The sequence below is a fragment of the Glycine max genome, chromosome 17 (genome assembly GCF_000004515.6).
Source record: "Glycine max cultivar Williams 82 chromosome 17, Glycine_max_v4.0, whole genome shotgun sequence".
Classification (NCBI taxonomy): Eukaryota; Viridiplantae; Streptophyta; class Magnoliopsida; order Fabales; family Fabaceae; genus Glycine; species Glycine max.
In genome coordinates this window covers 38,672,100-38,690,286 of record NC_038253.2, presented here as the reverse complement: position 1 = coordinate 38,690,286, position 18,187 = coordinate 38,672,100, and the positions used below count along the sequence as shown (strand labels likewise).

General features: G+C 28.0%; 1 protein-coding gene across 1 annotated transcript; it reads right to left on the bottom strand.

Moving 5' to 3' along the window:
- Positions 1 to 11,389: 11,389 nt before the first annotated feature.
- On the bottom strand, positions 11,390 to 17,698 carry LOC100800822 (homeotic protein knotted-1). Its single transcript, XM_003556915.5, has 5 exons — positions 16,584 to 17,698; positions 16,312 to 16,434; positions 15,924 to 16,056; positions 12,251 to 12,504; positions 11,390 to 11,870 (listed from the first exon to the last, which is right to left on the bottom strand). The coding sequence occupies exons 1-5, from the start codon at positions 17,031 to 17,033 to the stop codon at positions 11,667 to 11,669; spliced, it is 1,164 nt and encodes a 387-aa protein (XP_003556963.2). The 5' UTR covers positions 17,034 to 17,698; the 3' UTR covers positions 11,390 to 11,666.
- Positions 17,699 to 18,187: the final 489 nt, after the last annotated feature.

Genomic DNA, 18,187 nt, shown 5'->3' with positions numbered 1-18,187 from the left:
AAAGCATATTTCTTTTACAAGAAATAATCTTACTTGAGTTAACCGATGAGACTAGTATAATTGCATCATGACAAGATTAGTTTATAATTAATAATTTTTCTTCTAGAGTATATATTTAATACAAATACATATTTAAAATTTGAACTTAAAACAATTAGTTACTATATATAGCAACCCTAGATAAGTTAATATATGTAATTGGTGGTTAAGAGCGATTTGATTCTACTTGGTTTTTGATTTGTTTGTTGAAATTTGCATCATGTGGCATTTTGCTTCAAATCTTTAGCTTGCATTATATGCTGTCACTATCATGCTCTCAAATAAAATGATAAGATGAGTCACATTAGTTAACAATATAGTAATAAAATATACATTTTTAAATAATACTTGGACAATCATGTTCCTTTAAGCAAGCTCGCTTAAAGGATGAGTTAGGTCTAATTTGTTTTAAATATGAAATAAGAGTTAAAGAGTTAATGGTAGATCACATGTAAATGTCAAATCCTGAAACGTGATTGAAACAAATCTTAAGCATGTGAATATTCATTCACCACAAACCAAATTAGCTCCGTCACTGCATTTCCCTCGCGATGTGCACATTCATTCAACAGTGAGTGCTTAAGATCCACTCAAATCACAATACATTCTAATGCCACCTTCTCTTATATATTCTTTCAAATCGGATTCTTTTAACTATTTATTAAAATTCATCAAAAATAGCAAAATCTTGTGAATGTTTTTTTTTTTAATAATGGATGGAATTCATAATTTTATTTATAAAGTATATTAAATAAATTTTATAAAAAAATGTGTTACTAATAGTAATATACATACAAATGCACCGAAATCCCATGCCAAACAGCAATCATCACCACCGTTCCTTCTTCAATGTATACATCGGTCACTGCCGATGGACATGCACCACGGCAACATCCTTGCTCCAAAAGTAAGATACTCTTTAATTTTAGTCTCTTTGGGTTAGGTCCCGTGAATATTGTGATGATTATTACGTGGAGTTAGGTCAACCTTTGGATTATGCATTTGTAACCTTCTGCGTTTAATTAGGGACCCAAAATATACGGGAAGAATGGTTGTCATTACAAATATTAGTTAAAAAAAGAAACATTTCATGGCTCTATCTTTATTTTATTTTAAAAAAAAATTAAAGAAAATAGTGGTAACATTATTTTTTAGAGGAAGTGATAGTATTATATCTTGAAGATTTATGAAAAAAAATAAAAATAATTATATATATTAAATAATAACTTGGAAATAAGAAATGTGTATATTAAATGGGATAATTATCTTTATTAATATTTATAGATATATTTTATTGGCAAACACACACGCGCGCACACATATATATATATATATATATGGAAAAATTGAAAGGAAAGAAAATAGATAATATAAAAAGAAAAAAAATTATACTTATTTGTTTCGTTTCTTCATAACACTTCAATTTATTTTGTATTCATCTTTAAATTTTAAGTCAAATTTTGAAGATAGAATTGAATAACCAATAAGCTAGGGATTACTTTGGTGTTAGAGGAATTGTATTTTAATTATTAAATTTTTAAGAAATAAATTGTGGATAAAAATTGAAATTTAATAGCTCGTATATAGTAGTTAATATTTATATATATTGATCAAAGATCACTATAAGTTGAATAAAAATTGACTTACAAAATTTGAATAAAAATCCCTGCAATAGCGATAACTCATTTATCTCGTTATTTTAAGAAAACTTTAAATGCTATATTTATAATTATGCATTTCTAATTTGATGAATAAGAATGTAATGCATATTTAAATTAGTTTTTCATTTTAATTCTGTGATAAATCATAATATAAACATTTTAAATGATGTTTTTGACTGAGAGATATGTGGATGTGAATATATATATATATATATATATATATATATATATATATATATATATATATATATATATAAATTTTAGGTAATGTTTGTTTTTGGGATTAAATATTCTTGAGAAGGGGATGAGGTTGATATAAAAATCAATATATTTTTAGAAAATAATTTTAAAGAATACTTTTTTCACGTATAAAAATTATTTCTAAGAAAGTGATTGTTTTTAACAATTATTAAAGAAATTAAAATTATAATGAAGACTTTTATCTTGATTTTTTTTTTAAAATGTTTAAAACTATAATTTTAATTTTTCATTCCACCTTCAATATTTAATTATTATTTTAAGTACAAAACTATTTTTATAAATAAAAATTAAACATGGAAAATTTAAATAAAAAAATTATCATAAAAAAATTCACTTAACATAAACAAATATAAATTTATTTATATAATTGATTATAGTAATAATAATATATTTTTAAAATAGTTTTCTTAAATAATTAAAGCACCTTCTAGTTCTTAAATGCATGTGTTTCAATTATGATTGTTACCAAATCTTGTATTTTGTCATTGCATTCTTTGTCCTAAATTAAATTTCTTAGTACCCACTAGAAACTAACAAGCCACCTCCTGTCAAAAAACAAAAAAACAAAAGAAACTAACAAGCCACCATAGTTAGGATGGCAATTCTACCAGACTCCCTGGGTATTTGCAAAAATTATCCATAATGGATAAAATAATTATTCATTTAATGGGTATAAGCTTTATAGGTAAGTCTACCAGACTTTACAAATTTTAACGGATACGGGTGTGGGTATGAATACCATCTAATCTTTATTTATTTATTTATTTTTGCTGAGTTTGATACCATCTAATCTTACCCATATTCATAATAATAATAATAATAGAAAGATAAATCATATTTTTTAATCAATAAAAATAAAATAAAAGACATTTTTTATTTGCCATGAAATAGATTACATTATTTAATTAAAAAAATTATATTTTTTTATAAAGATAGATCATGATCTTTATTTATTTAGAAATAATTCATGTTCCTTACTTTTGAAAAAATATTACCTTATTTAGTTTTTTCTTTCAAATTTTCCTATTTATTTATTATGCTTTATAAAGATATTTGAATTAGATTTTAATTTAACTATTATTGTATTCTAATCAATATCTTATTTATTATTTTTTATAATTAATTAAAGTTATTACCAATGCATGTATGAATTTGGGTACGGTGATTTTTTTTTTTGTGTGTGGATATAGAAATAAGTATTATAGTATCTTATCTATTATCATTCCTAATCATAATGGATCCGATTGTTTTGCTTGATTATATTGTAAATATTATAAAAATCAATTAATTTATATTTAGTGATTAGTGATTAGAACCCATTTCAATATTTTATGGATTTTGGAAGAAACAATTTGTATATGATTCTTTATATACAAGTAATCTAAAATATAAAACATATATTAAACAAAAATATATACACGTAATTTCATTAAAAATATTTTATTATATTATATTAAGCTAATAATATAATTTTAACCAATCTTAAAAAACATATTATATTTTTCATTTAATTACTCCTATATACTTCTTTTATTATCGACATAATATCATTGTTTTAGACAAGTCACTATTGACATTTGTCTTATGCATATTACTAGTATTCAGTAACTAATAAAGTCCATGATTAACATTGTTATAACATCATTAAACGATTCAAATGCAAAACCATTCTGTGTAACTATTTCAAACGATTGTTATATTTTTGTTAAATACTAACAAGTGTCTTAAGAGGACACTAGTTAAGAAACAGATACAGATGCAATGGGGGATAAACACGGGCATTGCCTCACCCTCTAGATCCTTTGTGTATATATATGAAACATATAGAAAAATTTTAAAAATATTAATAAAGAAAATATATAAAAAGAATAAGTTTTTGAGTTGATATTTAGTTAAAAAAATACAGTGATTAATCTTATTTCTAATTTTATCTATGAAATTAATAATAAAATCTCTTTAACTCATTATTATATACTGTGTCGCTGTAGCTCGATTATTGAGAGATTTATTGAGCAAAAGTGCCTACTGAGCAGGGTACAAAATACATTAAATATACATTAATTTATAATAATAAATTTGAGAATTCAAATATAGGTTATGGTCGATTAAAAATCACATTTATGTCGGTATAATTTAAATTAAATTAATTAATCAATCAAGGCAAACAAATAAATCCTAATAAATGTGATAAAATAACTTCCAATTTAATCCATGATTTACGTAATTATAGAAGTTTAAATTCTTTATTATTGTAGTTTTCCATCATTTTATAACTGGTAATTCCTACTATTACTTATAAACATTTTTTGAAAATTAATGGGAGGAATAAAATATTTGTTTGGAAATTTTTTAATGTAAACCTTTTTTTAATGATGTAACATTTTGAAAATAATAAAAAATTTAATGGTAGTTACAAAAAAAATTTAATAATTTTTCGAAAATTTTGGTAATTCTTATATATCATGTAAATTTTTTAATGATGGTAACTATTACATATACATTTTTTTCTCTCAATTTGAAAATAAAATTTGTAAATATTATATATGAATGATTGATTGAGTAAATGAAAAATAATCTATATAATATTTATACATTCATAAATAATATATGAGAATTCAATCACTATCCATGAAATCTGATTGAATTTGTGACTGAATTTAATATCTATTATTCAGCATATATTAATTTTTTTCAAAATTTTTAATCCCCACTAATAGTCTGGTAAGTAATTTATATTGAAAATAATTAATATATAATATAATTGATATATTTTTTTACCAAATGTAATTGATATATTTGAAAATAAATATTTAATGCAATTAACGTAAATATATAATATCGGTGCCTATATTTAATGTAATTAGATTTATGATCAATGCTCTAACAACCTATTTCTAAAAATCGCGTGTGCACGAATTTCTAGTCAAAATCACATCTAACCCTTCTTCTCTTCCATTTTTTTTTCTCAAATCCACTTTTCTAAAATAAATGTCCGCTTATTGCTCAAGGTCCAGAGTAATATATATCATTATATGAAAAACACATTCATGTCTCAATTTGTATTTATTCACACAGTATTCTATTTTTTTTCTTTAAATCTTTCTTTGTTGCTTCTCTATGAATTTGAAAGGTTGTATTCCAGTTAATTTCTTTTTTCAATACCATTTAATGCTGATGATTAATAACGGCTTTACATTTTACTACAAAAAAATCAATCGTATTGTTATTCAAGGATGAGAAGCTGGATGGAGAACGAGATAAAAGTAGGCGTTCAAATGAGAAGACTAACAATCGGGAGAGGAGTAATGAAGATGACACTCACAACATATATCAAAACAAGGAGATAATTCATGGCCGTGACATGGATTGAGATCATGCATATGGATCGGAGAAACTGAAAACTTTTGTTAAGAGTGCAACGACCCTCCTTCTAATATATGGAATTAGAAATTATTTCAATCTAAATATTTTATTTTAATTCATTTAAAACTATTCAATTAATTTATAAGTAAATAGTTATTTTTATCTCTGAATGTGTAGGGTGTCCCTGAATATGTAGAGTGCTGACAAATTCGTCTTTTGAAATTCAAATTTTAGTCTTCAAAAATGAAAAAAGTGCGACAAATTTATCCATCTATTAACTTTTGTCTGTTATCATTAATGAAAGAACCTACGTGACACATATATGGATGAATTTGTGAGCGTTCTACACATTTAAAGACGAAAATGACTATTTACTTAAAATATAATTTAATCTTTCGCTTTCCTGATTTTTTTAATCGTTATAAGCATAACATTACAATAAACACTTGAAAAAACAAGAAAACAAGTATAAGTTAGAACAAACATAATAATAAGCATAATATTAATTACTAAGCATAATTTGTCTATTTTTTTTAAAATTTATAATATGATAGTACCTTACCCAAAATATGAGACCCAAACAAAAATATATAACTATTAAGTTAATCCTTACAATAAAAAAGAGACTCAACTTGATTTTGTCACTACCTAATGTTGTCACAAACAAAATTTTAGAGCAATAAACAAATTATGCTTATCCATCAATATTATACTTATTATTATGTTTGTTCTAACTTATGTTTGATTTCCTAACTTTTTAGGTGTTTATTATAATATTATACTTGCAACGATTAAAAAGGGGAAGATGAAAATTAAATTATATTTTGAGTAAATAATCATTTTTGTCCCTGAACGTGTAGAATGTTGACAAATTCGTCCCTGAAAATGTGTCACGTAGACTATTTCATTAATAGTAGCGGATGGATGAATTTGTCGCACTTTTTTCACTTTTGATGACTAAAATTTGAATTTTCATCTTTCAGGAATGAATTTTCCAACACTTTACACATTTATGGATAAAAATGACTATTTATAATATATTTATGAAAGTATTTGAAATTTTTTCGTGTCAATCAATTCATGATAATACAATCCATCTTCAACTCATCATGCATATCTCATTCAACATATCAACAATTCATTATTCACATCTTACTTAATTCATCATTAATTTACCATTCATATCATTCTCACCAATAAAGAACTCTCACATAGTTTATCTAAACATCATGAGACATCATCACATAAACCTTAAGCTATCTAGATATTCGTTCATCCATTGGTTCTATAGACTCATTCCCTTTAGCCACCACCGACAACCTCTTATATTATGTTGAGGGCCCACCAAACACACTCAACCTATGTGCCTACTTACATACAATGTCATTAATCAATACATGTATGTTATGATTATTCAAATCAATATTACACGAATAATTAAGGTGATGTTTTTTTTATTTGTGGGAATCAAAGACAATATCAAATATTTTTTTATAATAACTCACACATCATGCTTAACCAACCGAACTAAACTCCCTTAACAATTAAAGGTGATTTATCTAGTGCTAATGTAATGATTGAATATGTTTAATTAAAAGTAAAATAATTACATGTATTTGTTTTATATAATTAATATAATTGGAATAAATATCTAAATTATTTTCATATTAATTTGTTGATTTATAAATATTTAATTATATTGAATATCGATTGAAAAACCTTAAACATTTAATATAAGTAAAAAATATCCTTTATTTGAATAATAAATTAAGAAAACTAATTTTAATTTGTTTGATTTAATGTGAAAATCCATGACACATATTGTATATAGTCTAGAATTTTATTTGATGAATTATTAAATTTGTTTAATTTTTTATTGATGTAATTAAAGTAATTATTATAATTATAAAATAAGTTGCATTCAAATAATTATAATAATTAAAATACATTACAAAAATTAAAAAAGAAAATATATTATAAATTAAAACCCGTGCATGACACGAATTATTACAATAATATTAGTAATTACGATATATTGATCTCTGGTTACTATATTATTAGCCACCACCTGCAATAGGCTTATATATCAATGACTGATTGCATCAAATTTATTTGTTTAATATGAAATCATCTGCAAATGTATAATCAGTATGTATTTTTTAAAAAAATTATAGATATTTTTATTTACTTTAAATTTGACATCATTTTTAAATTTAATTTTATACCTTAAAGAAAGCATTAAGTTTTCCTTATCTTTTGTGACTTTTCTATTGAAAGAACTTTTTTATATAAATTTTGAAAATATACAAAAATCATAAGGAATGCAAAAGGAAAACAATCTTGTATTTTCTTTTTCTTTTTGTTAATACTAGTATCTGCCTTGATAAGTTTATCATCATTTTGTCGTTATCGAGTTTCTGATTTTATACCTTAAAGCATACATATATAAACTTCTCTTTTAAGTTTTTTTTTCCATCTTTTGAGACTTTCTTCCGATAAAAGAACTTTTTTTTTTACAATTTTTAAAATATACAAAAATCATAAGGGATGAAAAAGGAAAACAAACTATAGTTAATATTTATTTTTATTTTTACTTTTTTGTCAATATTAGTGTATTAAGTTATACTAGTATCTGTATCAGTCTTGATAAATTTATCATCGTTGTTGTGATTATCGAGTTTCTGATGGCTACCAATTGTCTATATTCGTCGGCGGCACAGGACCAATCATTCGATCTGCCTCTAATAATGATAATTAATAAACGAACTTGTTGCGTGTTCCTTCTATTTGATCGGATGCAGCAACCAGGTTTATCCTTTTAGAGGATATATATTGCATTCTATGCTTCATGACAAGAATTAGGTAACTTTTCCACGTAATCTTGAGCAAAGGTGTCGGACAATTTCCATTGTATATTTATTAATAAATTAAATTGAAAGCTACGTTGTATGCAAAAAGTGAGCAAAATTATGCAGAATGTCTTTATTTTTTCTTTTTATAAGAGATAATTTAAGATATAATTGAGTTTAACGACAACTCAGATTATAATTTATTATTTAATTAAGGATTAATTCCCTCCCAAAAAGCTCCGTTGGCATTTAGAGAGAGTATCGATCTGAAATGGAATGAGAATTTGACTTTTGTATTATTTCTTTGGATAAGAATTGACAACGGATATTAATCTCAAAATAACTTTACTCTTATTGTTGTTCTCCCTTCTTTTAAATAAAATTTGTAAAAGAGAAATCATGAATTATATAAATCTCATGGATGTTGCAAAGATTAAAAAAGCGCTTATGTGTTTTAAGGATGATCTTGATAAAGTGTATAATTGGCAAGTTAGCATTGTCTTTTTTTATTATTATTTGATGAAAATGGGAGAAAGAATGAACTTTGGGACAAAAATGTAGGGATTGGATTATAGCGAATGCATATCTACTGTACATGTTAGAGTGTTTGTGTTAGTTAATAACAATCCAACAACAAAAGAATTTAGGACATAAAAAGGTCTTAGATGGGGATATCTGTTGTCTATTTTCCTATTTCTTATTGCAACATAAGACATTAGTCATTAGTGTCATTCTCATGGAGGTAGTGAATTCAGGCCTTTGCATAGGTTTTAATGTAGGAGAACAAGGGATATCCATCTCACATCTCTGATTTGCATGAAACTCTTACAATCAACGATAAAAAATAGTAAAATAATTTGGGCTATCAAAGTTATTTTGTAGTCATCAACAATGTGTCTAACTTAATGAGTTGAATATGATGTTTAAATTTTTATAAATATTTCAACATATGTTTTCAATTCCTACATATAAAAAAATATTTTGTTAACTATTTGGGTTAACATTCAAACTGAAGTTGAATTCTATTAGACTCCCCTAGTGTGTAATGGATGGCTGATTTAGATATAAAAAAAACTATTATTTCATTTATCTTTAACTATAAGACTCTTAATTAATTTATTTTTTTAAAGAAAGTTAGTTAAAAAAATCCTCATTACTTCACTTGCTGATTATCCTTCCGTACTTCACTTATGATACTTTGCACCACTCATATTTATTTCTTTTAATGTTATCAAATTCGAGAATTTACGCAGACTCGTGAGAGTTCTTTAGACTCGACTCGTGAACTCAACCCGTAGACTCGTGAGAACTCGACTCGTGAACTCAACCTGTAAACTCGTAAGAGTCTACTTCATATAAAAATAATAACAAAATATCTATAAATGACATACTAATTAAAATTTTTAACAATATAATAAAGCAAAACAATAAATCATAAAGTTTATAATATTTAAATAACCAATTCTAGTAATAATATATCACTGCTAGACAATAACTTGTAGAGGTTATAGTAGTGGTAAAACATTCTCATCAATGGTTTGATGTTATTAAAGAACAAGGGATTGATATTATTAAAGGTGAGAATTTTGTATTTGGGAATAACACGTTAAATGAAGGTATGTTGAATGTTAAACAGATAGAAAACAATAAAAAATTACTTACATTTTGGTCTAATTTTTTAACTTGCTAACTTGTTGACTCGGTGGTAAACTCGAGAGTCTACCGAGTTTACTTAGAGTTTAACCCAAAGTCTATTAAAAAAAAGAGTTTATTCAAGAGTCAACTCGCAGAGGACAAATAAACTCATAAACTCGTAAGAATTAGCGAGTTAACTCGACAATTTAATAATCATGATCTCTTTCATCCAACTCCATATGTGATATTTAGTAATATTTTTTTTGTTTAATATTTATTAAAAATATAGTTAACTTTTTTTTACAATATTTAAAAAATATTATTAAATATAAATAAATATTATTAATATACTTTTGTGATAATTTATTAAATATTATGTATAACTCTTGTCGCTAGTGTTAGGATTGGGATTGATTTGCTGCACCCTGCACGCTGGGTATTTAATTAAGATAATGTATATTATATACAATGTCACATGTTTTGCCTTCGAGTTTGATTTATATTATGTGATTTTTACGGGTCTGGGATGGATTAGTTATTTTTTTGCTTATATTACAAAGGCAGCTACGAGTTTTAAATTTAGGATCTCATACACCACTACACCCTAGTGAGCATGGGGTTGATTGTATTTTAATGGTTGGTTCCCTTATAGATTTTTTTATGAAGATCTTGTAGGTTGGTGTTATTATACTTCTGGTTTCATATGCTAACATTGTTCTATACGTGTAAATTGATGACTGATCATGGTAACTTATAAAAGAGCATAACTATCCTGTATCCTGTAACAAATAAAAATATCTAATAAAGAGCGACACAACATTAGCAGCACCACAAAAGACCAATACATTAACCTAACATTTAATCATCACAAGTTTCATGATGGATAATAATTGCTTTCAATTAGAGATTTGCTATTTTGCATATTGCCTCATCCCAGATAGACTCATGCAAACTTAACCTTTTCCCCAAAGAAAAACTCTATATAAGTACTAATACAACAAGATTAATTTTCCCATGTAAATGTTAAATGCTTTGAAATTTTATATTAATACTCTACTAGTTAAGTAGTTTTCAGACAACTGTTAAAAAGCTGTCATAATTTGAATTGGTAATTAGTATATGATATAATGCTAAAGTTTATATATCAAATTCCTAAACAAGATCAATATGGAATTTCTCGTATACATGTGTCAAACTAGCCGATTAATTTGTAGCAATTCTTTTTAATTACGTTGGAGCAACTTCTAATTCTAGGTCATTGTAGCAAACCAAAATATCTAAATAAGGTGTGCAAAAACCTAATTAAGAAACACCACAAGAGACCAACATGGGAACTTTAACATTAAACCATCACAAGTTTCATGTGGATACGTTATTGTCATATACACTTAAATTAAAAGCATGACAGCTAGTAGCTCCTTACAGACTTTATATTGTACACAAGCCCTCTCAATTTTCGATCCTTTTCTGCGTACACCAATCACACCATAAAGTTACACACACATGCACACACACTTATTTAGGTAAGCACATCTTAGAAATTAAAATCCAAATGTACGTAACACATCTTATGAATAAATATTATCGCTACCAATACTACTAATTATGAAAATATAATATGCAACAGTCATTATTTAATAAAACTTACAATATCACTATGGCAAACTACTCAAGTACTCACACTGCACAAGCGCAACCAATTAATGTTCATGGTATATGCTTGATATTGAAACTAGTAGCTAGAGCGTTGACTGTTATCCAGTTTGGTCGCAGTCACTTTGTTAATAAGAAATTCATACCTTGCATTTAAATTTTATACATACATACATATATATATATATATAGTGGCCATGGCTTGTCATGGCCCTAGACGATAGTGACCATCAGCCATGTAGTGACCATCCATATAGAGAGTTGCACTCTGCGGATGCAGGCCATCCATCACCATGAATTGCATGTCTTCAGATGGTTTCCAATGCCTCTTCCTTTGGTTTATGAACCAGTTATTTATTTGCTTTTGGTCCAAACCAGTTGATTCAGCCAATGCAACCTTCTCCGATTCCTATAATGATTAAATATCCACTATGAGAAATACACAATTTTTAGAAATGTATATATCAAGCATACTATGAGAAATGCTAATTAACAAAACACTCTAATATATTCTTTTAAAAATATTGTTATTGACTAAAGTGTATTAAAAATTAAAAATTAATATGGTTTCACTTCTAAATTTAACTAACAATATCTCAATTCTCAATCAAGAAAAAATATTACATAGCCGGGAACCACTAAATATTCATGATTCCGACCAATTTTTATGAGGTATACAGTCAAGTTTTGATTAGCACCATGATGATCTTGAAAATAATTCCTTATAAATAAAATTGTGTTAGGCAAACGCTCCTCAGACATATATCGATGGTACCAAATAAAACATACCGAAGGATAGGGCCATTTGTAATGTAATTCCCACCAGTTAAGTAGCTTTTGCCTAGCATCTTTGGGCAGTTTCCCTTTCTTTTTCTTCTTGGAGAGTTCTTGTTTTAGGCTACTTAAGTAACCACTGTACTTTCTCAGCAAGTGGTTTTTGAGTTCACGGTCCTCTGCTCGAGGATCAATCTCAGGAAGTTCTGTTTCTCCTCCACTGTTGTCCTGATCCTCTTCTGATGAACCAGCACCTTCACATTTATCATCTACTCATGCAACAATGAATTTTATGTTATTGAGCTCCTCATAAACTTGGAATATACATTTCCCTATAACGATACTGAGTAATTAAGATGCATTATAATGAAAAAACATAATTTCCATGATTGTTTAATCCTATATAATGAAGCAATGATACAGAGTTCCCAACACGGTTGTCATAGAATGAAGCAATATGATATTTTATTCCATGCATGATTGTTTAATCCAATATAATGTTTCCATCATCCAGAAGAAGGATATATAATAAGCTCCTTCTCAAAATCGTTTTAGGAATATAGTATCTGAGAAACTTAACTAATCATTACGAATTAAGTGCATCATCATATCATACTCTTTGATCAGATACAATGATCCTAAAGAGATTTTGAATATATTGATTAAGCTCTTCATAAACTTGGAATATGCATATTGCTAGAACAATACTAAGTTAGACGCATGAAGAAGAACACAATTTCATATATCAATGCACGGTTATTGAGATGATACAGAGAAGTAATATTAGAAAGAATAATGATGAAATGACCACCCCATTTTTTGATGGATCGGGTAGAAAAAGGAGATATAAAGAAAAAAAATAGAGAAAGAAAATGATACTTGTGATGAAAAAAGAACAGACATAAATGAGATGAGAGACAAAGTAACTAAGTGTATGTTTATAATTTTTTCATTAGCAAGTACTTACCCAGTTCCAAACTCGGTTATCATAAAATGAAGCAACATGTAATCCCATGGTTGTTTAGCCCATTGTTATAGTAAATTAAGGCCTTCTTCAATCATCAAAACAAAAGGCGTAGAGAAGGAGTATTTCGCTTTGTTACCATGGAACTAGTAATTCATTTCAAACTTCAAAGTGCTTCATCATATCATAATCATCAACTACCATAATGGTAAAAAAAATTTGAATAAATTGGATAAGGAATTCAAACTATTTAAAAAAGGATCTAAAACACAAAGTAGAATTTTTCGAGAGATTCTTTTGCGGGGGAAGAGATAGCCAATGTTCTATCAAAAACTAAAAAAACTAGAGACATCTCTGTTGTACTTTGGTTGTCTTATATAAATTAATCCATTTCGTTTTCCTTTCCCATATATAAATCTAAATCATGCAACATTTTCCAGGTCTGAAATTATATTGCATTCCAAGCGACACTCCAAAAATATTGGTTTTCTAACATATCTCGGGGGCCAATTTATTTGAAACAGGTGAACTGTGATTACAACAGACTGCCATATTCATGTAGCCTTAGATTAAAAAGAAAATGCGTTTTTTTTATCAGTACAGAAGAATATGCGTTTAATAAAGGAAATATTTTCTTATCAATCCTACTTATATTATAAAGGTAAATATTAAACATAAATAAATAAATAAAAACATTTATTATCTTGAAAATGTAAAAAATAAAATATAAAAAATCGTATTCAATAGGAAGATAATGTATATATATATATATATATATATATAGAAAGATTTAGAAATATTTTTTTGAAGAATGATCGTGTCCGGTTATTTCTGAGTTGGTAATTGATAGTCATCTGACTTTGGAAGATATGCGACTTCTTCTGACTGAAATCCTCATGAAGCATGAATTTTTTGGTAAATCATGTATGTGTATAAATTTTCTCCGATCATAATACCAGACCCAGTTCGTGGAATACAACACACAGGTGCATATATATACTCTTGCCACATTGAACAAATTGGATTCTAGGTCATCACCATGAAATTACCAAGCAGCCTGTGATTCACATCGGAAAGAAATGTGCTGTTGAGGAAATTGAGCCATATGACAACTAGTTATTAACACAAGTAAGTTTTTATTTATCTCCTCCAGTGTGAAATATTTCATTAGCTACCCATCCGAGTCAACGTGAACAAGACTATGAGAATGTTTGAATTTCAGTTTGGTGGCTTCAAACATGCTTTTAGAACATTAAACGTATTATACTTCATGTTTCATTGTCTTCAAAAGTCCTTTTTTTTTTTTACCAATGGTTTACTCTAAATTGAGTTTGGTGCTAAAGAACATGGTGTTATTTTAGAAAACTCATTTTATGTTAGAAGTATCTGTCCAATAGCAAAGTAAAGTACTTTTAACTAATATTATACGAACAAATTTCATTTTATCAACATATCAACATACTTTTGAATAAAAATTATTTAAACATAAATCATATTATAATAAATTCATGTTTTATTTATCAAACTTGAGTTATCAAACATAAAACATATTGTTGGTAACTAATATATTAGGGTCTTATATGAAGAAAAAAAACTAATACAGAAGGATCATAACAAACGAAGCACCTTCCTAAACATATAGTAAATTGGCACAGACATATATAATACTATAATATGCATATACATTTATTAAACATCTGCATAATTTACATTTCATTCGTACCGTAATCCTTGGGGATGCGGTGGATTGGATCAGCATCCAATGTGTTTCTCAGTTACTATTTAATTAATTGGACTCAAAGATCCAAAAGGAGAAAAGAAGAATAGATTAAAACGGCATTTGCTGTACGAAGGCAAAAAACTGAGCACAACAATGATGAGGCAGTGTGTGTGTGTGTGACAGTGTGAGAATGTCATCCTACAAAACCCCACGAATCCGCGAAATGCTTACTCAAAAATAGGTTTTAGGTTATAACAGGCAATAAAAACGAATTAACTAGGAAACCCTAGAAGAATCAATGTCAGAACTCTGAAACTTGGGAAATAGGAGCGGAGTAGCTAGAAGCGAACGTGTGAATTTGGGTTTTAGAATGAAAAAAATAATAAACAAAAAAATAGTATAAAGTTCATCTGGAGTCGTGAAGAATGGACAATACTGTGATAGAATTCATAAAAAAATATTAAAATAAAATAAAACTTGTCAAATCTCTGAAAAGAAAGAAAACACAAATATATTTATTAATATATTTCTCTTTAATAAAAAATATATTTTATTAGGGTTCTGTGCTTGATGAAATATCATCTCCACTCTCTGGGTCCCTTCCCTCCTACGATCTGTAGGTAGGTAAAATTTTCGGTCAAAGTTTCCTGGCTCAGTACAGAAAACACTCGAGTTTACGAATTTCAAGAACTGCAGAACTTAGTTCAAAATTTTGTTATTACACCCATATAGTTGAATTTTTGCATAATCCAGAATTAATTAATTAATACGTTCTCTGTCGAATTATAATGAATAATTGAATTTTTTTATCGATAAATATTAATTATTATTTTTATTAAATTTTTGTTAAAGGAAGGATTTAAATTTAAACGGCTATGATTGTTATTATGTCTATGAGGAGAAAGGGATGGAGAAGAGAGGAATTAAAACACAAGAATGAGAATTAATGAAGGGGAATAGGATCCTCCTCTTGTTGTGTTCTATAAAGAGAAAAAAAAAAGTACCAGACAAGATCCGCACGGGTCCATTGCAAAGCATATTTAGCTGAGTTTCTATCCTTCGCATGAAATCCATAGCCTCTTGAATAGGCCTTGTTAATTCCTCTCTATACTTCACAAGCATGTCATAGTATGCTTCCTGCGCACCATTTCCAATTAAGTATATCAACATTAATAAGGGTAAAGTCCCAAAATAGTAATAAAAATAAAAATAAAATAACAATGCAATCAAGGTTTAAAAAAATATGCATACAGTATTCACAATCATACTGCCACTATAGTTGTGGTCGCGTCAGTCAAATTAACTTACAATATTTTACAATATCAAGAAACACAATGAAACTGAAACAATCGTAATTGAAAGACTTCGGCGCTTAAGAATCAAACCACCCACCATGAATTGGTCAAGTTCAGGGTCTTTAGAAGTTTCCCTTGAACCAACTGAAGATCTTTGCCGTGCCTCAAACTCTTGCTTAGCCGCAACCATACGCGCCACCACTTCGGGTGTAGCTCCTATCTACAAATAGGGAAAGAAAGAGAGTGTGTGAAAGATAAGAATAATATATATTAAATGTTAATATATAAAAAATAAATAAAATGGGGGCATACTCATTACTCAAATTGATGTGATGATAAATGAGGAATCAATAATAATTAATTCGTGACCTTTTGACAATCCATGTAGGCTTCTAAAAGATTAGAGTACTGAGGGTGAGCAATGATTTTAGCTTTTATGGCTTCAACTTCACCAGTGGAGCTAGTTGGGCTCCCTCCTTGTTGTTGCTGAGGATGATGATGATGCATAGTGTTGTGAAGATTTCCTCTCATTAAAGGGTAGTGGAAAATCGGAGCGTGAAGCTGAGAAGTGCTGGCTTCGGATTTCACAGAATGGTGTGGTGACACTTGATCAGACTGAAAGCAATGATCTGATCCACCCGATTGAAGATGAAAGGTGTTGATTGGAAACTGATGGTGGTGGTGATGGCTATGATGCTGATGATGATTATGATTATGGTTTCCACCACTAGCTGAAGAGTACAAGAAATTTGGCCTTGGAGTACTTGGACTAGGACCTGTGTTTTCACTCAAGTGATTGTTATTAGTGTATTCCTCCATTAAAATTTTGAAATTGGGAAAGCAAAAAAAAGAAAGAAAAAAAACTCTCTCACTCAGCTAATTAACTAACCAAGCTGAACGAGAGGCTTCTGCTTCAACAAACAAACAAGAGGTACTACTCAAAAATCTACTATGAGGAACAAGAAAACCCTAAGGGTTTCTGAACCCTAAAATAGTTGAGGGATTGGTAATGAGTGGTGGTTGTAAGTTGAAATATTAAGAAAGGACGGGCCACACAATTAACCATCAGCACTTGTGTGATGTTTTGTGTTGGGGTCCAAGGAGGTAGCAAAAAGTTAAGGTGTTGAAGTGAAGAAAACCATAATAAAAAGAGGGGTTGCACTTAGCAGATTTTTGGGGCATGGACAGCTACGAGAGGGTAGAAAACCAGCGAAACTCTCACATCTTTGTGTTGTACGGAGGGTGAGTGAAGAGAAGAGAAGAGAAAGAAAGGGAAAAAAAGGAAGAGAGAAAGAAAGAGTGCGCGGTCGAAACCGGTAATGGCTCCGTGTTGGGGGTTGTTGACAAGACTTTCTTTTGTTGTGAGGAGAAAAAAAAATATATTTAAAAATAGGAAAAGGGCAAGTGTAGTAGCTTAGGAGATAAGCCTAGGGTGCATTGTTCAGTTTTTTTTTGTTTTTTTGGTTGGTTTTGGATAAATTATTAGTGTTTGTTTACTTTGCTTTAAGTAAGTAGTCCTCTGTAGGCTGTCCCTTGATTTGTTTTCCTTTTTGTGTTCCTCACAAGTCACAACTGCCATTTATTGCAGAGTTCAAACCAAACAGCTGTGTTTGCGTATGCATTTGTTATGATATAGATATTGATTTATTGAAAATTATAATGTCACTTGTGTGTACTCAAGCTGTTACATTCTGTGACTTTATTCTTTTAAATATCAAGGATTTTGTTCTGAGCAAGACCTAAGTACAATAGTTTATCCAGTAAAAAGGAAAACAAAGTTAGTACTTAGCTTAAGTACATGTATAAATTAAAGTTGGAATAGCATACTCTTACCAATAAATCTTTCTATCTCAATTCAGACATTGAAACATACAATTTTGTATTCGAATTTACAGAAGTATTTTTTATAACTTTAAATCAAATTTAGGAGTATTCCCATGTCAATTTGATTTAAATTTGGGAGAAATAAAGTT

Excerpts from the sequence above, each read along its gene's own strand:
- LOC100800822 (XM_003556915.5), bottom strand. The coding sequence starts at position 17,033 with ATGGAGGAATACACTAATAACAATCACTTGAGTGAAAACACAGGTCCT. Across the intron at positions 16,057-16,311 it reads CTGAACTTGACCAATTCATG|GAAGCATACTATGACATGCT; the intron begins GTGGGTGGTTTG and ends AATGGTGCGCAG. Across the intron at positions 11,871-12,250 it reads ACAAATGGCCCTATCCTTCG|GAATCGGAGAAGGTTGCATT; the intron begins GTATGTTTTATT and ends TAATCATTATAG.